The sequence below is a fragment of the Hydra vulgaris genome, chromosome 10 (genome assembly GCF_038396675.1).
Source record: "Hydra vulgaris chromosome 10, alternate assembly HydraT2T_AEP".
NCBI lineage: Eukaryota > Metazoa > Cnidaria > Hydrozoa > Anthoathecata > Hydridae > Hydra > Hydra vulgaris.
Window position 1 is genome coordinate 32,360,591 of NC_088929.1, and position 26,910 is coordinate 32,387,500.

Here is a 26,910-nt window from a genome sequence, read left to right on the forward strand (position 1 = left end):
TTTAACAAAACAGAAATATTATATTAATACTTATAAATATAAAAATTACAAAAATTCATAAACAATACAACCGCTAACACAAATTACCTATTTTACGTGAACAAATTGTAACATCTTAATACAAATATAAACACCGGGTGTCCTATACAAAAATATTATTACTAAAGCTAAATGAATTTTAAGTTGCTTTCTTCTTCTTCGTCCATTCTTTTAAGTCAAAGCCTATTGGGACAAATTAATCATCTGAATCAATGCTAGTGGAGCGAGGTTTTTTAGGAGCTTCAATTGCACCACCAACCAAACCATGCGCGGTATTAAACAAATTTATGGGCGAAGAGCCATCAGTAATAAGTGTGGATTGAAGGCCAAGAGATTTGAGAAGTTTAACTTGCATTTCAGGTCCAGCCGTGGCGATTGAACGAATAGTATCTGCTCCTATTGCATCAACCATCTGCTTGAACTTACCTGCCTCAATGGTAGCCAATTCGCGTGTTTTAGAAATTTCTAATTCATTTTGCATTGATATATACTTCGTTTCAGCTTCGCGAGCAGCAGTTAGACGCCTCAATTCTGATTCCTAGAAAATTTATTTTTATATAAATTGATATAGTTTATTTAATTTGTTAATGTTAAACATATTATTTCAAATAATTTAAAATTATATTTCAAACAATTTGAAATAATTACAATATAGATGATAATAATTAAAAAATAACAATTTAAAATAATTTCGAAACAAGTATGTAATTATCTATTTTATTTTTTTATGACTTAATAAAACCTTAATTGCATTTATACCGCTTCAATAAGGTTGGCTTCAGATTTCAACTTCGCTTGTTCTACTGAAGTCTCTCCTTCAATTCGCGCAGATTCAGCACGAGATTGAGCTTCAGCCTTAGCTTGACCAGTTGATTCGACTGCAGCGCTTTGTGCTTGCAATTCGAGTAACTCACAACGGGCCTTCTCTGATTCTGCTTCATCTTGAATCTTTTGACGTTCTAGTCTGCCTCTGGCTTCTTGTTCCAAGCGATCTGCTTCATGTCTATGTTGAAAATAAAACAATATGAAACAATGCAACAATAAAATAAAGGAAACAAAGATATTTATATGCAAATTACAAAATAGTTTTATATAATGACTTTAAAAATCGGAAGAATTTTATTTATCATATTAATTAACTGATTTCACTGGATGCTAAAAAACACTCTAAAAAGGTTGTTAATAAATAAAAATCTTCATTAAAATAGCTCACTAAATAACATGAAGGAGATTTATCGGCAGTTGTTTATTATATTTAAAAAATGTACCAAAAAATATTTATCTTAAAAGTAAGTACAAAATTTATACTTAGCAGATGCTTCCTGTGATGCTGTTGTTATTTCAATAGCTAATTGAACTGATTTTTGAAGAGCATCCCTTGTTCGCTGGTCAACAGGCTCAACAGATTGAATATCAACACTTGTAATGTTTAAGTTATTTGATGGGAAAGTGAAACGGTCACGGACTTTGTTTTTCTCATCAAGACCAAATACAGAAGAACGAATAATTTTTGCAGAATTTTTGTGAAAATCATCAAACTTTACACTTGCAACAGCACCACGTATACGAGAAGCAATTGCTTTGCAAGCATCACCAATAAAATCAGGAACTGAAAAAAGTAATTCACCACCAGACTTATCAACAACAAAATTCCTGATGAAAGTTAAATTAAAAATTATAGCAACAAAAAAAAATTGAAGAGAAAAATAAAAATCAGTTAATTAAATAATAATAATTAAAGTAATCATAGATAGTAATAACACTTTACCAAACTGTGTTAAAAAGATGTTTGAGCCTCTGACATAATGCTAGCTCGCTTACAGCTATGCAAAAATCGCGTTTTACGGAACCAAATTTTGTGCTTAAATTTTGCCACGTTTTTTAAAGTTTGTATTTTGCCAGTGAGGAAGAAACATATTTTTTTGTGTTATTTGTTAGAATTATATATTAAAATATATATATATTATTTAAAAATATCTATGTTAATACATAATTCTAAAAACTAGAAAAGTTAAACTTTAATATTATGTGTCTTTTGATTACAATTACGAAGTTTTTATGTGGATTTATTGACATCCAAAACTTATACCTCTTGTACTTAGTAAATGTTGAAGAATGCTCTTTTTTTCTCGACACAACTTATTGGCTTTTGCTTGCGCATCCTTTGATAGTTGCTACGCTCTAACTCTTTCTATTATCTTTTTATATGGATATAGTTCCAGAACTCAGTTTAATGACTTTGAGACATAGTAATAGGGAGGTATCCCAAACACTGAGAAGCTGATTCCATCAACAGCTGTAAAATATCAGATTATTAATAGTGCCATTTTGCACATAGATGATTTCCCTTCCACTGCTTTTGGTGTACATTGTTAAAACAGAAAAAGCCCTTTGTTAAGAATTTGAGTTAATTATTAAGACTGAATCAACTGCATAGCTCATTTCCTAAAGTACCATGCATTATCTACAAATGGGTCAGGCTCTCTAATAACTTAATATTGCGACTAAAATTCTTAAAAAAAGTTAACATAGAAAACCATCACTTTCACTACATTGAGCCAGTGAGAATCAGAATGGTGTTAGTCAATGTTTCCTCAAATTGAGATTTTTAAGGTTTTATTAGATTTAGCGTAGAGAAAACCCTACAAACTAAAAAAAAAAATAGTTGCCAGTTTCTTTACATAAACTTACACCTTACGCAATTTTATTCGCAAATTTAAAATAATGTTTTGTAATCATAAACAATGGCTTAACTAAATTTTTTTTTTTGACTTACACCATGCTGATTCTCACCAGCTCAATTTTTCTATCTATCGTTTACAAACATTCGTGGCCTTTTAAGTAACTTTTTATCAATTGCAAAATTTACCAGACTTACTTGCTCTTTGTGAGACTATTTGAATTAAGCTATTTTATTTTCAGATCTCAGTGTTGATAGCTATATTTTCGCAAAGACTCCAATAGTCTCATGCATTAGCCTCAATAACCATGTCATGAGTTTAAATCATCTGAAAATTTTATTATTTGCTTCTTTTTAGCACCCCTTTTCTCAATTAACTTTTTCTGTTTAATTTTTTGTAACTTTTTTTTATCATTCTCTTACTTCTCAAGAACTCTTTTCGAAATTATTTCTGATCAAATTGACAAAGTCCTTTCTTTTTTTACCATCAGCGAATATTGTTATTATTGGCAACTTGAATGCTCATCACACTGAATGGCTCGGCTCTTATACCTCTTATATGTAACTATATTATTTTTCTTAGCTGGCTTTTATACCACTAATTATGTTGGCACTAAAGTTTTAAACAACTTTAACTTTTTCAATTTTTTACTCAGTTAATTAACTTTGTGACTCATTTTCCAGACAACCTAAATCACATATCTTAACTAATCTACACTCCTTGATTTCCATCTTATCTCTTGACTCTAGCTTGTGCTCAGTTTCTCTTTGTTCTCCTTTATGTTGAAAAAAACTTTTATCTCATACTTTTTCAGATACACCCTATCATTACATTTCTTACTACTACCTTAAAGCTGACTGGGATTCTTTTTGTAAATTTTTTTGCGATTGTTCTTAGGCTGATAAATTTCACTCCTCTGCTAATAATTGCACCTCTTACATAATCTCATGGATTCAGGCAGGCATGAAAGCTTATATTACTTCTTGTTGATTTCAAATTAAGCCTCATTCTACCCCATGGTTTACACCTTCTTATGCAGCTGCTTTCACTAATCGTACATTAGAAACTAATAGTATTATTTCACTAATAGTAACAGGGCGCGACAAATTGACAAACGTGCAAACAGTTGTTAAAAAAAAAGACATAAAAATGAATGTCACATATCCCTACTTTTACTTTAGCAAACATTGGTGTTTGCTTAGAAGTTTTAAAAACGAACGCATAACTTCAGCAATTTTTTTCCAAATAATTATGATTGATAGTTTTTTATTTATTATAAAAAAAAACATAGCTAACTATTATAAAATAACAAAAAGTTATTAAAATTTAAAATGCATTTTCAACGACTTTAAAAGAAACCATGCTAATACTTTCTTCAATAGAGTTACTTTTAATAATTAAGTACATAACTAAAGAAAACGTTTTAGCATGGTTTTTAAACGCGTTTCTTAAAACATGGGAAATTTCAGTTAAAATGAATGCATTTGCAATTACTTTAAAAAAAACCATTCTAAAATATTGCTTTCTTCAAAAGCTTTTTTTTAATTTTCTTATTTTCGTTAAATTAAAGTAATGTTTGCCTTTTTAAAGTTTTGAAAATTTTTTTTAGATTTGCAGAAATAATATAAATTAATAGAATATATATAACTAAGTTTTGAAAAAGTTTTTTAAGATTTGCAGAAATATATATAATTTAATAGAGCCGTAGGAACAAAAATTATAGTAAGGGGGGGGGGGGGCAGTACTCCCCCAAAATGGCTTTTAAGGACCTTTTTTTTTTTAGTTAAAAACAACTTTTGTTTTATTTTTATTTAAATTTCTTATTAAATTAAATTATTTAAAGTTTATACGTTTTTTTATTAAGTAATTTTTTACAGTCATTATGTTATTGCATATTAGTTATCTTTATTATACGCGCGCTTTGCAAATGCGTGAAAAATTGTTTTGAATTAATAAAAAATTCAATAAGCATCTTTGATATATCTAATTATTATATATTTTATTAACTAGAATAAAAGTTATTTGAAAATAAAACTCCCTTATAATTTAATAAAAAACTATTTGAATAAAAAAAATAAAAATCAAAAGAATGAAAAATAAAACAGGTTTTGAAGTGGAGGTGCACAACCATCTATTCCTAAAAACAAGTCCTCTATATCTAGAATTTCTCTTTAAATAAAAAAAGGACCTTTAGAAAAAAAGTGTTTGTGTGTGTGTGTGTGGAGGGGTGTGGGGTGGGGGTGTGGAGCTGTGTGTGTATGGAGGGGGTGGGGTGGGTGTGTGGAGGGGTGGGGTGAGAAGGGGTGCCACCCTCCTCCACGTTGTCAGCCCTGTTATTTGACATACCTCTTAAATTAGACTTTCATCAATAAATAAAGAAACAAACGTCAACATTTATTAAAAAAAAACGATTTGTTGCGCTCTGGTATACTAGTTTCTTTTATCTTTTTAATAAGAACAAATCTCTTAAGAAAAAACACTTTTTTCATAATTGATAGAAATCAATACAAAATAGTGCTGTCTGACGCAAAGCTCCATTATTCTCAGTTTACTAAATTTTGTATTTTATCTCAAAAGTTAGATTCTAGAGACTTTAGAAAATCTTTAACAGTGTCATTAACAACAACAAGTCTAATATTCCATTTCTAGTATATGGGCTTAACTCTACTACCACTCTCAAATACATAACAGAACTATTTACAAAGAATTTTTCTATAATTCATCTCTTGAATTAAATGTACCAACTTTACCTATCATCCAAATCAATATCGATTCTGTTTGATAAAGTTAATTTTTCTCTTAAACGTATTATGACTAAAATTCATTGCTCAAAGAAAAAATTCAATATAAAGATGTATGACTAAAATTGATTAAAAACTCTTTTCAATACTTTCTCTACTATATCAGAAGTGCTAAATCTTAAACTGAATCTTATTTTGCTGTCTGCTAATAAATGCCATCTGCATTTATCAGCAGATGAATAAATCAAGAAGTATTGCATTTGGTATTTCAAAGGCTTTCAATAACACCTGGCATGCTGAATTTCCATAAGCTCACTTCATTCAGTGTATTTGTGTAAGTTTTCAAAAATTTTGAACCATTTTCTTCTAACCATAGTATTAAAGATGTCCTCAAAGGACAACACTTTTCTTCAATTCTAGTAACTTCTGGGATGCCACAAGTTTCCATCCTTGACTCTGTATTCTCATTTATATTAATGATCTTCCTGACAATATTACATTTTAAGTAGGTATATTATCTGACAGTACAATTATATGGTCCAGTCTTGACCAAACATTAACTGTCAGTTATTTACAGAACAGATAGCTAATCTTGAGTGCGATTTCTCTTCTGCTTAATTATTCACTAGCCATTTCAAGGTTAAGGCTTGAAATGGCTGATAATTTACTCAACTCAGTTGTTTACTGTTAATAATTATTACAACACTGTTGTTAATACTCCTTTATTAACAAATGGCACACTCTTGCTTAGTTCTTTACATTTACTTTTTCCTAAATTTTCTTTGACAGTTGACCTTTCATGGAAACCATATATACAATTGATTGCAAAGTTATCTTTCAGCTTTGCAATATAAATTAGCGTCTTCGTATCTGCTTTTCTTTATCATGATTGTTATTGATTTTGCTCAACAGCGTTAACTTGATTTTAGTTAAAATCTTTTGAAAAACTGCGTTAACCCATTATAGATCCTGGTTGTAATCTGATCTGGTACAAATTAATTAAATATTGTCGTCAAAATACAATATTTCAGTTAATTTTTGCCAAAAATTTAAAAACTTTGACCAAAAAAGAGTTTTTAATTAAGAAAAACTGCAAATAAATATTCATAGCAAATGATTGTTAACTAATTTACTTCCAATTCCATCTTCTACATCTACCATTAAGAGTAAATTAGTTAACAAAAAAAATAATGTACTAACATAGTACATATGAACATAAAAAATGAATGTAAAACAAAAAATAAATCCAACAAAATTATAAAGTGAGTTTACCAGTTATAAGATAGTTGTAGTGAAAGTCGAGCATGGTCAGCAGTTTCAACAACCACAATATCTGTTGTGAAATCAGGTCCCAACAGCAAGCAAAGTGCTTTAATAACATTGGGTCGCTTAGGTTTACCACCAGATATACTCAGTACTGTAAACTGTTCATCAGGCCCAAGCATAACAAGATCTGGACCAAATATGACTCTAAAATAAATTTTTTGGAGATATAGATTAAAGTAAAAGCATTTAATATATTTATTTATTAAAAACAAAATAAAAAAGTAAATTAGAGTGTATTAGCAAATTAAGATAAAGAAATACTAAAACTAAAACATAAAAGTAAAAGAAATGAAAACTCTAAATAGTTTATTAACAAATATTTTTATGAATACCAGAACTTATATTTAGTTAATAGTTAACTAAAAATTTCTACCTTGCTTTTTTTTCCTTATAGTCATAAATTTGAACAGCAGCATTGTGTGGAACTCTGTAAACTACAACTTTGGTTTTATCTCGAGCTTTTGGTTTTTCAGTTGTAGCTTTTCTGTCACTTCTATCTGCTAATGGATCCTTTCCAGAACTAAGCAAATCCTCAACTACAGGTGGAAGCTCTTTTTGCCATAGTTCTTCATCTTGATTAAGCATATATGTGCAACCAATAACAGCACGCACCTTACCTAAATAAAAATAATAAAAAGATTTTAGTATAAATATTCAAAAAATAATAAACATTAAGAATAAGTTTACCCATCTTAATAATAATTTATATACCTGTCTTTATATCTCTTACATATACTCCTTCATTAGCATCAAGAGGAATGGCTTTGCGAAAATTACAAACTTCAACCTCAACTGGTGGAACATATTCACGTGGTCCTCGTATCATCCACCTATCACCAGGGGCTCGTTTATTTCCATCATCAACAAATTGTTCTGTAGCTTTCAAGATTAAACCTTCATCTTCACCAAGAACAAAGACATTTTGTATACCCTTTTCAAGACTTTCTCCTGGTTGAAGGAAAAATGATTTTTCTCCCTTAAAAAAAAAAGAGGAAACAATTTTAGCTTAAACTTAACAGCATCTCCATTCATTAAATTGGCAAAGCTGATTTTTTTTCCATGATAAATGTTTGTTGTGTATAAATACTGTCTGCCCACAATCACCCTCAGTCAATGTACATACTGAACCACCCACAGCCTACTATTTAAGTATGATGCTATCAGTTTCATGCACAGCTAAATTCACACTTTTTTATGCGCCTAAAACCAAAATGTTAAACAAATGAAATTAAAAACTCTTAACTTTTTAAAAACTTTTAAAAAGTGGATGTTAGTGTATTGCATTTTTTACATACAGTGCTGGCAAAAAGTCTTGCAACAAGGCACAATTTTACACAAATCAATGTTTCCATGCCAGTAGGCTCAGTGTTATTATCTTATATTTTTATCTTTAGGTATAAATATATTTATAAAGACAATTGTGTAGCTTAAACAGTTAATTCAGTGAAAATCATGGCTAAGATTCGGCAGCTTAGTAAAGAAGAAAAAGCATGCATTGAACGTCTTGCTAAAAGTGGTATGTCTCATGCAGACATTGCAACAATTTACATGGTTGAACGCACTGCAATTTGGCGTGTTGTAAAGCAGGTTATCCCCCTGTCTCCTAAAAAGAGGTCTGGACATCCTAGAGTCACTTCACAGCGTACTGACCTCAGGATGGTAACAATGGTCAAGATGAATCCTTCAATAACCTCTGGTGACCTACAGAACAGCATACCAACAGTTTCTAATGTCTCAAAGCGCACAATCCATCACAGACTTTCTGCGGAATTAAACTTACCTGCACAAAGGCCATTTACGAAGCCATTAGTAACTGAAAAGATGAGAAAAAAGCGCATTGAGTTCTGCAAGAAGCATCAAGATTGGACAGAAGAGCAGTGGACACAGGTGACGTTCAGTAATGAGTCCATGTTTCGTCAGTTCTCTGATGTTAAGCTTTTTGTTCGTCAACCTACTAGTTCTAATCCTACTAATCCTAAATACACATGCAAAACTGTGAAGCATTCACCTTCTGTAATGGTGTGGGGTTGTTTTTCTGCTCATGGCCTCGGAGATTTATACTTTTTGCCTAAAGGAGGAACTATGAATGCAAAAAAGTACCTCAACGTTTTGGATGAATCTCTAATCAATTTCATGATTATTCATCAGTGCACAATTTTTCAACATGATTCAGCACCATGCCACACTGCGAAGTCTGTGAAGCAGTGGCTTGGATCAAAAAACATACAGTTGCTTGATTGGCCTGGAAATTCTCCAGATCTCAACCCAATTGAAAATCTTTGGATGTTAATCAAGAAGCGTGTATCTGCTAAGAACTGCAGTTCATAAGATGGTTTAAAAAATGTTATTCGTCATTTATGGTGTACAGAAATTACATCAGGACTATGTGAAAATCTTGCCAAATCCATGCCCAAACGAATTAGTGCTGTGTTAAAAAACAAAGGATATCCTACCAAATATTAATAGTACATCTGTTTAAAATGATTATACAATGTAATAAAAATAATTGAACTTGTTTTTGGTAAAAATATAATATTTTTGGAAGTATTATTGTTTTTGGAAGTAATTATGAAAAGTAATTATGATGTTGCAAGACTTTTTGCATTTGTGTACACATTGCAAACATTGATTTGTGTAAAATTGTACCTTGTTGCAAGACTTTTTGCCAGCACTGTATATTATATCTGTTAATTACTAATAAAAAATAACCAATATACATATTACTTTAAAGCATAACAACTGTTGTTGAGGAACAAATAATAAACCTTTTAATGAGACTATGAAGTTATATTGAATTATATAAATAAAAATACCTTAACAAGTTTCTTTTGACCAAGTTGTGGTTTACCATCAGCATCTACTGGATCACATATCACACAATACTGTCTGTTATTTAATGTGGTAATATTAACTATTTTGACAACCTGCATTAAAATACAACAAATTATGCTATTTAAAATAACTATTATTAAATAACAAATTTATTGATGATCGATAACTATTTTCAAAGATAAAAAAAAATTTTCTTTTTAAAAATTTGAATAATCTGAAACTTTTTTTTAAATTAAAAAAATTTATTTCCATGAAAGAAGATAATTAAGATAGATTCAAAATATATAAATTTAGCCTAATTATTATAAAGTATATTGGAAACAAATATAAATTAAGATTTATGTTTAAATATCATAAGATTACTTGTTCATAAACATTCGGAATATGGCTTTCTGTATCCTTAAAAGTAATTAGCCATTCTTCACCGTTTTTTCTTAATCTTTTCTTTTCGTCTGTGAATGTTCGTGTAGCTCTCATATGCAATGCATTCTACAAAAAGTATATATATATATATATATATATATATATATATATATATATATATATATATATATATATATATATATATATATATATATATATATATATATATATATATATATATATATATATATATATTGTAACACCCATGCAGACTTTTGACACTAAAGATTTTTTTATTACAAATATACCAATAATTTGAATAATACAATAAAAAAATTTTTTAAATGTAAATTAAAAAAAACTTTTTCTCCTTCCTTTATAATAAAATAAACTACGAAGCAATCTTAAATTAGGTAAAATAGGTCATTAAGATAACAATTAATTAACTCTGATCAACAAGCTGTATTTCTAAACCCTTGTTGCTTAGCTCTGAATTGTTGCTATATTGATATTACTCATGAGTTCAAGTCAACAAAACATCACTAGGGAAAGCAGAATCCTAATGAAGTAAAAAACAACATTGGCTAGCTGGATGATAAAATTTATGATTCTGAAACATGTTATATCCAGAAAAAAAGAAATGCTCAATGTAACCAATCTACAGGTATTAAGTGATTAGGAATATGATTTGTAGTCAATTTGATTTTTGATTGTCCACAGTAAGAATTTCTTTTTTAAATTGGTAGACCTGGCTACCACATTAAAAAAAAATTTATAACATGTTTTGTAAATCTAAGAGCAAAAACAAAAAAAAAACAAAAAAACTTGATGACACATAAAGAATACTAAAAACTACAGAGAAACCAAACTTTACAAAATAAAGAGAAAACAAAAGCTTCCAATAAACAAAAGCATTTTTTTGATACTGAAGATATAGGTGACAATTATGTTAAGAAATATAGGTGAATATTATTGCAAATTAATAATTTTTTAAACCACTGCACAGTAGTCTAAAAAATTTGATTTTTTGACTGAAATTAAACTTTGATGTTTGTATACTAAATTGATCATGCTGAATCCAAAACTGAAAACTGTTTTTAATTTGAAGATTTTGTTGTTCAGATATTGCATGAGTATGAACAGCCAAGCGTTTCTGAAAAAGTTTACATTATTTTGCTGTGATTTCATATTATTTCAAATTTATTTATATTGTCGGACAATTGAGAAGAATTACAAGTCAAAACTAAATCCTTTAGCTAAAAATTGTAGGCGATGCAGACCTTGTGATAAAGCGTCAGCCATAGAACATTTCATATACGCATAGTGCAACTTTACTTCACGCTATTTACTTTAAGCTAAAACTTTTAACTAAACCTTTTTTGTTTGGTAATATTAAAATAACTCTATAGATATTTTAAAGCGGTATTTTAATGAAGTAATTAACATTTTAAAAATTGCACACCTTTGTTACAAAAGTTTAAATTACAAATACATAAGGCATACTTATTATTTACAATAATATTATTATTTATAATAAATTCAGATAAAATAGAAAAAATAAAGTTTGAACTTTTATAAAACTAACTTTTTTTTCGAGATGAAGAAATTTTTGTCTATTGTTTTAATATAACATAAACAGAATGTAAAAAAATAAAAAAAATTATCTAAGCAAAATAATCAAGCAAACATGTGAATATTTATTTTATACTGTTAGCTTTACAAGTTACGTTTGCTATGTTTATTGGAAATACAGCAAAAACCAGCAATAAAACATTACTTTAAAACTAAGTTTGACTTAGTAAAGTTTTTTAAAGTAATGTTTTATTGCTGGTTTAGTGATTTGGTTTCAATAAAATGGTTAATTTCATTACTTTGTTTAAGGTTTAACTTGATTGATTTTAAATTTTAACACGACTATTATTACATATTGCTCCATAAACAAATTTAACTTTTTTGCCGGAATTATCTATTGTTTAAACCTATAAGATATTTATTCCAACTTCTTATCTAACTAGAAATGAAATTTCTTGTAAATATTAAAAATATGTACAAAGCATACAACAAAGTTGTTTTCTTAACACACGTGTTAATAACACGTTTAATAACACAAGCATATATCAATCATTTTGTAAAAAAATAAAATTTGTTATTTAACATAAAAACAAAAAATTTTCATTTTGTTACTTGCTGACATTTTAAAAATAAAAAATAATTGTTATTTGCAAAATTGTAAATACGCATTTAAAAAATAAAACAAAATTTTTTAATCATTTAGTTATAGACAAAACATGTGTCAATTATTGAGAAAATAAACAAAGTTTTTTAAAAAATCGGAAGTTGAGTAAACATTTGATAGCATTATTACATAATAACATTTTGACATTCTGTTGAGTTAATTATTTAACTACTTTTCAGTAACTTAGTAAATTGCTATAGTTCCAAAAAAATTAATGTCAATAAATATGAAAATAAATATGAAAATAAATATGAAAAGAGTTTTAAGATGTTTGTACAAACATGTTAAACATTTTTAATTCATTACAATCAAACATTTTTTATTCACTACAATCAAACATTTTTTATTCATTACAATCAAACATTTTTTATTCATTACAATCAAACATTTTTTATTCATTACAATCAAACATTTTTAGGAGCTTTAAAATTGATTTGAATAATAACATACACGGCTGATTTATATATATATATATATATATATATATATATATATATATATATATATATATATATATATATATATATATATATATATATATATATATATATTGTTGTTTTGATTATGTAATAATAATCAATTTTTTCGATTTGAGAGTGATCAATATAAAGTGAAATAATCACAAAATAGATCAATAAATAATTAAAAAAGTAAGATGAAAAAAAACAACTTTTTTACGGTACTTAAAGTTTCATGCCGTTTGCGGCACTCATCAGCCATATATTTAAATCAAGAAAAAACCGTTCAAAAATACAATTAAAAAACCGTTACAAAATTAAAACAATGTTAAAACAAAATTAAAGAAAAACAATGGAATGAGTTCTGATGTCAAATAATAATAATAGTAATAATAATGACAATAATAATAATAAAAATAAAAATAATAATATGGAAAAACATCTTTTTTAATCGCCAGTGTCATATTGGGACAGAAGGAATCTGTTTCTATGTCTACACTTAGAAACAATCTCACTCCTTTTATTCAATAAATTAGTACTTTTATAATATAGAATTTCATATTTTTCGGTGAGACATAATTTGCAAGATTTAGATGTTGGATTATATGCTTTACATCGCCTGAGAATTTTCCACTTAACTATAGGGACTAAATTAGCTTCTTTTAACTTCCACACATGTTTTGAGAGTTCAGTATCATTTTTGTATTTAGCGATGTTAAATGATTTAACGTGATTAATGTATCTTAATTTAAAAGGAGTCTCACTTATCCCAATGTAGGATTTTTCATTAGAAGATGAATCAAGATTATCAGTTGTAACAGTTGCTTGATATACAATGTTGCTTGTTAAACATTTATTAAACAACGGACAGAGATTTTTATTATAGCAGTTACAGTCCTGTTGATTAAGGTTTGTATTGTTGCATAAAATGTATTTGTTGTGCGAATTTATAATAGATTTTACACTTGGCATACAACTGTAACTAACTTTGACTGTGTTTCTGTTAAAGATTTTATGCAGTTTATTATTATTAGGAAAATGTTTGTCAATAAGTTTCAAAAAACACTTTCCCAGGTTGGTGCTAACGTTTTTACTAAATGGAGGGTTAAACCAAATGATGTTGCGGGCTCTGTTCCGTTTTTCCTTTGGCGATTAAAAAAGATGTTTTTCCATATTATTATTTTTATTATTATTATTGTCATTATTATTACTATTATTATTATTTGACGTCAGAACTCATTCCATTGTTTTTCTTTAATTTTATAACGGTTTTTTAATTGTATTTTTGAACGGTTTTTTCTTGATTTAAATATATGGCTGATGAGTGCCGCAAACGGCATAAAACTTTAAGTACCGTAAAAAAGTTGTTTTTTTTCATCTTACTTTTTTAATTATATATATATATCAACTTGTTTCTCCACGCAGCGGCCTTGTTCGTCAAGGTTCGTGTTTCGGAGTTATAGAGTTGAGAGAGGGTGATAACCACAAGTAGCCTCCTCATCTGTAGTGGCCTTCTCGGCTTTGGGGAGGTGAATTATTTAAAATATATATATATATATATATATATATATATATATATATATATATATATATATATATATATATATATATATATATATATATATATATATATATTAGGGTGACAAATAAATTTTTTTTTAATGCTCTCAACCTTTTATTTGGTTCCATTTAATGAAAAAATGATACTGGGAAATTTTGGACACAATTTGTTAAGGTTTAGGGGTTGCTCAATCCAATATTTTATTTTTACAAAGCTGCTCGAACCCACATTTTTCATATTTTATCATTTATCTTTTCTATTTTACTAATTAAGTTGACAATGCTATCAATATTTTATTATTTGTTAATCTAATGAGTCATGCATAATACACATTGCTTTTTTTAGAAAATTAAAAAGTAAAAATAAAATAAGTTGGCTGGCATTTAAAACACCCATTGTAATATTTCATCATCCAGTTAAGTTACTGCATCAGTATTGCACTACTGCTAAAACTATTGCATTATCCTGTAAATACAAAATACATTTTTAAGACACATTATTAGAGATATTTTCAAAATTGATTTATTGTAAATGGAGACAAGAAGTCAAAATGAATTATGGTGTATTGGTCAAGCTACATCTGTGATCACAGGGTACAAGTTGCCATCTAAAAGACAAGTTTTAAAATCTTATTTTTTCTTCAAAAATAACAACAATGTAAAAGAAAGTGCAGGCCTTGTGACAGATCAGGTTCTAGACTTTTGGCAAAGAGCTAGATTTCCAACAAAACAACGTTATCATGTTATAACACATGTTGAAAAACTTGTTGAGAAATACAGAAAGTATTTCTCAACAAGTTTTAGTATGAAAAAAAATTTCTCAACAAGTTTTAGTATGAAAAAAAATAAAGGCAGAAAAACAGAAAGTTAGCAAAGAAATGTGGAAATTTTTTCTCAAGAAATTGAAGAACTATTTGATATTGCTCATGAAGATGCTTTAAAATTAATGACAATAGAAGAAGACAAGACCTTTCTTACACTACAAAGAGAAGGAAGAAAAGGCTTTATGAGTTCAGTTGATTGTGAATTATTCAAACAAGAACAGCGTATTTTAAACAGAAAAAAAGCAAATGAAGAAAGAGAAACAAAAGAGTTAAAAAGAAAAAAAGAAGGAATGTGTTCAACAGTTACAGACCTAGTTTTGACAGAATCAGACTACTCTCAGGGTACAGATAATGAAGTAGATTATTTTTTCATTCCATCATCAGCAAAGAAACTGAAAAAGAGTGAAAAAACAGAAAAAAAGAAAGTGATTACTCCAGCATTTTGTTCAGCTCTTGATCGTTTGAAAATTCCCAATTGTTCTGGTTCCTTGGTTTTGTCTACAGTTTGTCAAGGGTTAGGTGCCAATATTGAACATTTATCTACATCATATGAATCTCTTCGATGTGCATGTATTGAAAATGGTAAAGAAGTTGCAAAAAGAATTATTTTAGAGTTCAAACCACAGATTCCATTAACTGTACATTGGGATGGAAAATTGTTATCCGATTTGACAAGCAGAAATGAAGTGGATCAACTGCCCATATTAGTGACAGGATATGATGTAGAAAAACTGTTGTCAGTCCCAAAACTGGATAGAGGCACTGGTGAACAAATGAGTTATGCAACAGAACAAGCTTTAAAAGATTGGAACATTTCATATGACAGAATTGTGGCGCTCTGTTTTGATACTGCTTCAAGCAACACAGGTATACATTCAGGTGCTTGTACCTCGCTGGAAAAATTAATTGGAAAGTCTTTATTATACACAGCCTGTCGACACCATATTCATGAAGTGATTTTATCACATGTTTACAAAACTTGTTTTGGAACATTTTCTGGTCCAGAGGTTAAGTTGTTTCAACGATTTCATGATCAGTGGAGTAAACTTAATTCTAAATCATGGCTCTTAACTGATGCAGATCTCAAAGTATATGGCTCACTTGTACCATCAGCTACAGAATTTGATGTAATTATGATGCAAGGATCAAAACAACCTCGCAACGATTACATTGAGTTTTTGCAACTAGCAATAATTTTTTTAGGAAAAACTCCTCCAGGCCAAAAGGGAATAACATTTCGTTCTCCTGGTGCTATGCACCAAGCACGATGGATGGCAAAAGCACTGTACTCTATTAAAATCTACTTGTTTCGACATCAATTTTATTTAACAAAAAATGAAGAGAAAAATCTTCTACGATTTTCGATTTTTTCAATAAAATTTACATGGAACATTGGTTTCGGGCTCCCATTTCTTCATCTGCTCCTTACAATGACCTGACACTGATTAGAAAATTGAATAAATTCAAAATATTTGACAAAGAAGTAGCTGAATCTGCCATAAAAGCCATTGTAGGACATTTATGGTATTTAACTGAAGACCTTGTGAGTCTCTCTTTTTTCAGTAATGATGTTGATAACCAAACTAAAGAAAAAATGTTGATTGCGCTTGAAAAGCCAGCCAATAAAACCCAGATAAAAAGGGTTGAAGGTAAAGGATTAATGGATAAAATTGTAAGCATGAACTTAGATGACTTTGTAACAAATAGATCAAAATATCTATTTGAATTGCTTGGAATAAATTGGGCATTTATGAAGGAACATTGCCCAGACAAGTGGAGTACAATAACAGAATACCAGGATGCACATAAAATTGTTAATTTTATGAAAGTTGTGAATGACACAGCTGAACGAGCAGTGAAACTGGTTTCAGATTACACAAAAATCTTGACAAAAGATAAAACTCAATTGCAATATATTTTATAAATTGTGGAAGAACATCGAGGTCAAATTCCAGAAATGCGAAAGTCTACAATTGTTAACGCATTAATAAAAACAAGTGAAAAACCTGAATCAAACATTGATTAAAATCATATAAATAACACTAAACTTGAATAAAATAATTAAAATTTTGTAGTAATGAAAAAAATAAAAAAGTATATTCATTTTTACTTTACGTTGACCCTTAAATCTGATAATATAAAGCTCATTGAGCAACCTCTAGATATGAAAATATCCTAATAATATTTTGCACAGTATATTTTTTAGTTAAAAGGAACACAATAAAGGGTTGAGAGTTCAATTTCGAGCACTTTGATTTTTTTTTGTTGCCCTAATATATATATATATAAATATATATATATATATATATATATATATATATATATATATATATATATATATATATATATATATATATATATATATATATATATATATATATATATGTATATATATATATAAATATATATATATACATATATATATATATATATTTATATATATATATATATATTTATATATATATATATATATATATATATATATATATATATATATATATATATATATATATGTATGTATGTGTATTGAGATTTTTAAAATTATGTTGATCAAGTCTGTGCATTTAGACATTAATGCAGAGTTTTTATGCAAAATTTGAGCAAGAAGTTTAAACTGAAGAAAAAAACATCAAATAGGATTGCAATAAATTGATGTAATATAAACTTTTAACTTTTTAAAAACTTTTAAAAAGTGGATGTTAGTGTATTGCATTTTTTACATATATAATATCTGTTCATTTATTTACTTTATTTTATGCTAATTTCAAACATTAATAATTTATGCAAACATATAGTAATAAAAAATTATTATAATTTCAAATTAAAATCTGTACTATAATATTTGTTTAAAAAAAGAAGCTATACATATATGCATATAATTATAATTTATTTAATATTTAGAAAATGATGTAATTTTGCAAGAAATTATTCATTGATTTTTAATCACTTTTGGATACCTGACTTTACTTTCAAGAAAAAATATGAAATCTATATATTTTTGAATAGCTTGGATAGTGTAAAAATTTTAATTTATAAAATTTTTTTTTTTTTTGTTATTTTGGCCAAAAAAATTTCAGACTAATGCGCACTGATTAAAAAAAATTAATCACAGATAAGTATTAAAAAAATTAATCACTACCTGGTGGGAAATTGGCTAGCAACATTTGTAACAACAAAAATAGCAACTTGCCAATAGCAATACCAATTATGATTGGTATTTTAATCTGGCTACCGACTAATTAGTTACAGCTATTATCAATCAAGCTATATAGAAACAATTTGGCTAAGATATTACTAACCATAAAGGTAGAATATGAAGCTATCAAATAAATCAATTAAATGCTGTAATCGATTGGTTTGATAAGATGTTGTAATTGATTGTTTGCCATGTCAACATGTTGAGTTAATAAAGCAAAAAACAAAAAATAATTAACTGCTATCAGAAAGAGTTCATTTAAAAAAAGATATCAAAGTTAATAAAAATAGTAAAGAGGACACTTTGTTACAAATAAAATAGGAAAAAAGCTATTTTAAATTTTATGTAAAAGTTTTAATTATTTGTAAATATATAAATTTGTATTTTAATGTAGATTAAATTAACTTAATTCCATATAGTTAGATTTAGTTTCCCAAATATTTTAGTTAAAATTTCAGCTTAATTCCCTTTGCTTCACAAACATGTGTATGAGAGTGAAGCAAAATCATTATGTTTACTATCTCTAGTTTTCAAATTACAAGATTTTTTCTATTCGACAAAAAAATTTTGAAAAAAATTGATTCACCAACTTCAGCAACACAGTCATTTTCATAGTAAAAATTTCTAATGAGTTATATTCAAACCTATTTCTAAATTACTATAACTATATTTACTACTACTATTACTTTGACTACAACTATTACTACTACTTCTGTTATGTACTTATCACTACTTCTACCACTCTTTTTAAGTTTATGTAAGCAGCATATTTTAAAATGATAAATAAATTTAAAAAAATACTTTTTCAGTTAACACATAAGCATCTACAATTTCAACCACTTCTTCATACGAGCCAGGCAAGTAAGCACCTGTTTTCTTGACTATCCATTCTTCTCCTGTTACACGCTCTATTCCTTCTCTATCCTATAAAATTTTTTTTTATAAATCATTAAATGCAAATAAATATCTAAACAATAATAACATGTAATTAAAATTAACAATAATTTTATTATTATAATAATTTTGTATTCTCTCTATTTATTAGGGTCAGCATTGCCAAATGTTGACCTAACTGCCAAACTAAAAGTGTTTGAGGTCGACAAAAAATTGTTAACCTCATTTCTATGTTTTACAGTAACACCTTTGTGTCAATTTTTTTTTGCCAACTTTTAACAGCAATTTATTGGCAACCTTATCTTTTTTCTAATTCTGAGGTGTGTATATATACATATATATATATATATATATATATATATATATATATATATATATATATATATATATATATATATATATATATTTATTTATTTATATATATATATATATATATATATATATATATATATATATATATATATATATATATATATATATATATATATATATATATATATATATATATATATATATATATATACTTTTCTTCTTAACACTAAAACTTATAAATAAAAAGCTATAATGTTGTACATATTAAGGTATACTATTACATAATAAACAAGAGTAGAGATTAAAAAAAATAAACCTTGGTTTCTTTACGAGCACGCAATTTAATTGCCTGATTTGGTTTAATAATTGCTGCTCGAATTGTTTCAATCACTTCAACTTCTTTACGAGGTATATATGTACCAGGACCTTCAAATAGCCACTCATCGCCTGCAACATAATTTTTACCAGTAGCATCAGAGAAGTCCAATACTGCTCTTAAGTGTAATGCTGAGTTTGCTTCAACAACTGTCAATGGAGTTCGAGGCTGCTTAAGAACTTCTCCAGGGTAAAGTGGAAATGGATCTTGTGCAAGGCGTATTTCCTAAAAACATTAAATAGATTTCATTTAAAAATCAATTTTGTACTAGGGATAATTCCTAAAATTTAAATAAATTTTATGTACAAAAACGAAAATGCTAAAATATAAAAATATATTTAAAATTTTTTCCATGAAAAAATATAATTTCAAAAAGTACTTTTTATGATATATGATTAAATATTTTGGAAAATCAAGCTTCAGCAGTAATTAAAAAGTAAGTCAGTTTACCCAGGCAAAACAAAGCCTGTGCAAAGTAATATTTTTTTTGTGAAAAAAATGCTTTTTATTTAGCTACTCACATGATGTAATTTTAAAATGGATGGCAATCTTGAACTTCATAACTATTTCTTTTTTAAATTAAAAAAAATTTAATTTAGCATGTGTTACCAAAAAAAATTTACTTGATTATTATGTAATATTATATAAAAATCAAAAAACAAAATCAAACAGATTTTTCAAAATAAAAAATTAAACAATTGCCAAAAAGCAAATTTTTATATAAGAAATTTAAATGGTGTTAATATTTTTTCAACATTCATTTTGCGTCATTTTGTCCATTTTCTAAAAACTGATTTTTTTTTTGTTTTATTTATTCCTCAGCCTTTTTTTAAGTCAAAAAAGTTGCTTTACTTCTAATGCCAATACTCTAAACATCTAAAACAATTTTATTTTAAGTGAATTGACTTATTTTAAGTCTGCCAAAATTTTAATACAAGTAAATGTCAGTAGAATATGATTTTTCAAAAATCATTAGGTTAAATAGTTGTAAAATGTCATCAAATATCCATTAATAATATTGTTGTAACTAATTATTAATAAATAAATTATTTATATAGAAAAATAAAATATCAAATCATAAATATCAAAGATAAATATAAAATCAATAAATAGAAAAGACAAAATTAAAACAATGTTTAATGTTTAATTTAAATAAAAACAAATTACAAAAAATGTAATAAGACAACCAACAGTATTTGAAAACAATTCATGTAGAAGAACACCATTAAAATCTCAATTTTTTAATTTTTGTTTCTTATTCAGCGGTCTATACATGGACAAATAAGAGATTTGTAGAAGTAGAGAACGGAATCAGGAGTAAGATAATGGCAAGCATGATAAAGAGATAACCTTAGCAGATGCTAACTTTGCAATTTGTTGTATTTGTATTTGGGAACCAAATTTTGTAAAGTATTTAATTACACAATATCTTGGATCATAAAAAAAAAAACTAACTTACAAGATCAGCATGCTTAAGCTTAGCTTGACCATTCAGATCAAAAATTACAACGTTTTTATCATCAGTAAGAACTGGATTCTCAATAACACAGTAATGACGTGGAGGAATAGTCACCATTTGTTGAGGACCAAACACAACTTTTTCATTATCCTGTCGGATGTAAGTCCTTGGTCCTACTTCAACACGCGTGACATTTGTATTTTGGTCTAAGATGTGGACATAATAATAAGGTGGAATTCTATAAATACTTAAACTGTCATCGCTAGAAGGGCGAACTGGTCTCTTATCAGCCATTCTCTTTTAAAGGTTATCTCTAAAACAAATTAATAAATTTCAATCAGTATAAATTAGTATAGAATTTATATATAAAGTATAGTTATAGTATAGTTTTTATATATAAACAATTTATTATAAAACAGTTTTTATATGTTATAAAGCTTTATATAAAAAAACATAACAGAGATCAAATTTAGTGTATATATATATATATATATATATATATATATATATATATATATATATATATATATATATATATATGTATGTGTGCATGTATGTATGTATGTATGTATGTATGTATGTATGTATGTATGTATATATGTATGTATGTATGTATGTAAATATATACATATATATATACATATATATATATATATATATATATATATATATATATATATATATATATATATATATATATATATATCAGGGTGTAAACTAGGAATAAACTTGATACAGCATTTTGACGAAATTGGGAATTTGTCAAAATATTTTCTTATCTCCCCACTCCCTCCTCTTCCACCCCCTCCCAACCCCACCGAGATTAAAATGTGTTCTTGATGTCTTTTTATTTTCTTGATTCTTTTTCTACTCCCAATTAAAAATACTATAACATTTATGGAAGACGAACATGTTAGTTAGTTAGTAGTAAACGCTGTAACTGGCAGAGCCAGTGAGTGTGTTATCAGGCACACTTTGACAGCCGAATTGATCGATTGCTGCTCATCCAGCAATCAATTGCTGCTTTAAAGCTATTGACTGAAGGCGATTTAACAACATCTTCTGGTAGAGAGTTCCATACATTTGCTACTCGATTAAAAAAGAAGTTTTCTCTGTGCTTATATTATGTCATTTCCTTGAAATATTTAAAGTAGTGACCTCACATATGATGACTCGTATAATGAATATGAAATCAATACAAAATTAAATTGGCTTCACAACAACATGGCAAATTAAACTTTGATTATTAAGAGTTATATATTTTTATATTATTTTAATAAGTATATATTAATTATTATGAGGAATTATATACTTGATTTTATTTTAACCTTAATATATCATTGGCGCCTACACTTTAGGAGTATACTTTTAAATATATATTTCTTTTTCACTGGTGGGCATGGATTTCTTTTAATACAACCGAGCAGTGAAGTAAAAGAATCTATTTTCCTTGTTAAATAAATTTTTAGTACCTGTTTGTTATAATCATAAAACATTTTTTGTATTTAATTTATATTTCAGCTGCGTTTTTTTTTAAAAGTTAGTCAAGGAAAAATAGTAGATAGGTAAAAAAAAACTTTAGTTGATGCCGATAAGTAAAAAAAGATAATAGTCAATGCAATCACCTAATTCAGCTGATATGAACTACCAAACAAAAAAAGGAAAAACGATAACTAACAGACATACCGTAATACTTGCTTCGATCAAAATTTTATAAGTATCTGTCGCAAACAGCTTCTCAATATTTTGAATAAACTTATTTGACAAAGCACACATACTACTTGAAATAGAGTTTGCAGTAAGACTTAGTAAGCCGGGTCGACAACACCGGGGGAAAGGGGGCAAGGAGGCACATGCCCCCCCTTCTACGGAAATGGGATAGGATAGGGAAAAATAATCAAGTAAGCATGCATAGTTTTACTTTGGATAAACTAAAACTTATAATACACATGATTTTCTATAATTTTGAGAACTATTATTAAATTTTGATTTATGATTTAGCAAACTTTATTAGGAGAATGGGATTTTTTAAATTGGGAATTTTATTCTTATGAGCATTTGGGAATACTGTGTTTGACGGGACTCCAAAAGGCTAGTTTACACCCTATATATATATATATATATATATATATATATATATATATATATATATATATATAAATATATATATATATATATATATATATATATATATATATATATATATATATATATATATATATATGTATATATATATATATATATATATATATATATATATATATATATATATATATATATATATAAACCTAATAATAAACTTAACATTAATGTTAAATTTAAAAAAGTTTTAGTAGTTGAAATTTTTACTAAAATTCCTGATAAAAAAAAAAAGAAAAAGTTATTTTTGGTTTCTGTGCAAACAGAGCACTGCATAGGGATAATTCCACATCAATTGACCCAGGCCATGTCACCATACATCTCAGATTTTGCTGTTTTTATACAGCTAAGAGTACTTAGTAAAATAAGAATTCCTTAAAATTTTAATTCTAGAAGATTCTAGCCTCTAGCTCCAAGAAGATTTACAATTATGACTATTTTACTTTTAGCAGATATTGGCCAGACCCCTTTAGTCCCTCCAGAATTGCAACGTTTATTTAGAGGTTTCAAGTCACACAACTTTTAATATGTTTGATCTTTTTACTTTAAAATTTGTACCTTGTTATTTTTAGGGGTGACAAATCCAATAAAATGATTAGAATTACAAAAAATTATTACCTGTATTTATTATGCACTGTACTGATGTGGCCTTGATGATATCAAAAAAAAAATTTTACACATCATTCTATATTCATTAATCTTTTAGAAAACATAAGCATTTTGATCTGCAAGTAGATGAATTTCCATATATGAGAAATGGAGCACAGGCACCACTTTTTTGTAGTGAAATATTGCAATTGATTTTTCACTACCTTCGGACTAGCTGGAGCTTTTAAACTTTTGGCATTTCTGTAGTGCTGACAAATATGTATTTTAAAGTTGTTTCAAGGGCCTAAAACACATAGGGGGGGGGGGAGGAATTAGTCCCATGTGCCCCACTTTTTTGTAGCGGAATCTTGTAATAGATTTTTTTATTACTTTCCAAACTGAATCTCTGAAAATTTCAGCATTTGTGTAGCCCTGATAAATGTGTGTTAAAGTTGTTTCCAGGGCAGTCAACCAGATGGTCCATGAGGCCAGGGCACCAGGAAACCACTTGAAAAATTTTTTTTTTTTTGACTTTAACAAAGTAAAGATAACTTTGAAAATATTATCTTCAAACATTTTTTTCTGTTTAATTTAATTATTTACAAATAGTGTGTCAGTTGTTGTTCAATAGTATCTATAGATCCTAAGTTAAATTGATGATAGCTCCTACTTCCAAGAATTTTTCTACTTTTTAAATCTTTTCATGAAGATGGCAGGTTATTTATAATTTTTTTCATTTGTTATTTCAGATCTCCAAAATAATTCTTCTCTTGCATCTTTTCTATAACAATCAAAACTCTTTAAACCTGTCATCCTACAATAATTTAGTATATTTATAACAAGTATTATTTGACAGTTTTCCAAAATCACACAAATTTATTCTTACTGGAAGACTGACTTTTAAGTTGCATTTCAGATTAAATTAAAAATGAGAAAATAATAATAATTAATACAATTAAAGCAACTTGAATACCATGGTAACAGAAAACTAAACAGTGATTGATTTCTTTAATCTTTTTTTGAATGCGAAAGATAACTTTTTGTCTCTTAAAAAAGGATGTTTAATTGTAATAAATTTGCTAATATTAAAAATGAATTTAATAGGTAATAAACTTCTATACTCGTGTAATGACATGTTTTAAATGTGATTGAACATGTTGCACGCCTTGTTCAATCACATTTAAAATAGTCTTTTTATCAATTAGCATCTTTTAACTTTTAAAGTGTTTCAATAATTTGCAAAAAAAAAGCTGAATTTTTTTTCAAAATTTTGTATTCATTTTTTCAGGGTGGTTGTTATTTTTAGCTACCGAATTTGATACAAGTCAAGAAAAAACATATTTTATAATTTGACAACAATTAAAAGTTTTTCAAAGCAATTTATTCACGATTTTTATCAGTCAATTAAGAAACTAATTTGATATGTACGCAAGAACTGTAAGAAATTTGGTTTAATTTTTTTTCTTAAGTTTATTTGTTGTCACGATTTTTCACTTTTAAAAATGTTTTTAATATATATGAAATTTTTCTCAACACTTACATAATAAGAAAATAAGAAAATAATTTTTTATTGTATTATCATTTTATGTTTATTACTATTTATTTTAAAAAAATATTAATTCATTAATAAATTTTGTAATGACGGAAGAAATTAAATAAAAGAACAGCTTGACTTCTTTTATAAATGTATTTACCACATTTGATGCCTGCCTGAAATTATTTCTTTATATTGATAAATTTCCAATGTTAATACTAATTACTTAAGATAATGAATATAACTATTGCTCTGTTTGAAAAAATGTATTTAAAAACTTGAAAAAAAATTTTAAAAAGGCTCCTCAAAATTTCGTTAAAGAAGTTCAGTAAATTAACAATGCACAAGCCTACAAGCTTTTGGAGCATCGTCAATAGCAATAGTTCATCAGAAACTATCATGTTTAAATACAAACTAGGAGAATGCAATGAAAGTGCAGACTATTTCAATAGGGTAGTAAAAATAACCAAGTATTTCATATTTGAACATTAGTATTAATGATTTTTTTTTTTTTTTACATGAAAAACTTGTTAAAAAATAAATACAAACAAATAGCAATTAGTTTTTTTGCATTAATAAAAACAGTAAAGTTTAGCAAACAAATTTGAAAGACAATTTTTAAAATTGTCTAATTTCTAGCACAAATAATAAAGTATTTCCTTATACTGACTGTATAAAAGTTGCAAACAAATCATATATCAAAAAATGCCTTTTTTCTCAACTTGTATCAATTTTGGTAGTGGAAAATAACAAATGCCCTATTTATTATTTTATAATAAATAGGGCATTTAAACGCCTTATTTAGTTTATTTTATTTAAATTTTCTATTTCATATAGTATTTGTTCCCTTCCTTTGAGTATTGCTGTTTTATTCTCTGTAGTTTCTTACAGCTTTATTTTAACGCAAATTCTTAAAGTGCTTACTTAAGCACAAAGAAACAAAAGTACCTCATGATTTAATAGGATTATCTTATGCTGAAAGGTGTTGGGGGCTCAATTTTACTACTTAAGAAACTTGCTGGAGATGTGGCAACTTGATCCAACAGTTTAAGCTAGAAAACGGTTTTGAGATTCTCAATTAGTATAACCCACCAATCCGCAGATCACCTTCCAATGTCCTAATGCAGGAATTCTCAAATAATAATGCTCGTCACAATTTACAAATTGTATTGTCAACGATTGGATTAACTTGTTGTCAGCATGCAATAAGGGTTCATCAGTTAATGCAATTTAAGAATAGAATTGACAAGTATTTTTTTTTACAGCAAACAGTATATCTTTTACTGAAGATGAGCTGCACGTTTATTAATTAATTTGTGCTTTAGCAGCTACAAATATTGACTTTTTAGATA

The 26,910-nt window shown here is 27.2% G+C and overlaps 1 protein-coding gene across 3 annotated transcripts in view; it reads right to left on the minus strand.

Moving 5' to 3' along the window:
- Positions 1-26,910, minus strand: part of LOC100209402 (major vault protein) — a 60,369-nt gene continuing 33,459 nt past the window's right edge. For all 3 annotated transcript variants that reach the window (XM_065807822.1, XM_065807820.1, XM_065807821.1), the window contains 11 exons: positions 21,298-21,610; positions 19,779-20,063; positions 19,058-19,180; positions 9,983-10,108; positions 9,601-9,711; positions 7,499-7,763; positions 7,161-7,404; positions 6,734-6,931; positions 1,348-1,692; positions 799-1,042; positions 1-577 (listed from right to left, as the gene is read on the minus strand). In XM_065807822.1, coding sequence (XP_065663894.1) covers positions 236-577; positions 799-1,042; positions 1,348-1,692; positions 6,734-6,931; positions 7,161-7,404; positions 7,499-7,763; positions 9,601-9,711; positions 9,983-10,108; positions 19,058-19,180; positions 19,779-20,063; positions 21,298-21,591 — 2,577 coding nt within the window. In that variant the 5' untranslated portion in view covers positions 21,592-21,610 and the 3' untranslated portion in view covers positions 1-235. The remainder of the gene's footprint in view (positions 578-798; positions 1,043-1,347; positions 1,693-6,733; positions 6,932-7,160; positions 7,405-7,498; positions 7,764-9,600; positions 9,712-9,982; positions 10,109-19,057; positions 19,181-19,778; positions 20,064-21,297; positions 21,611-26,910) is intronic.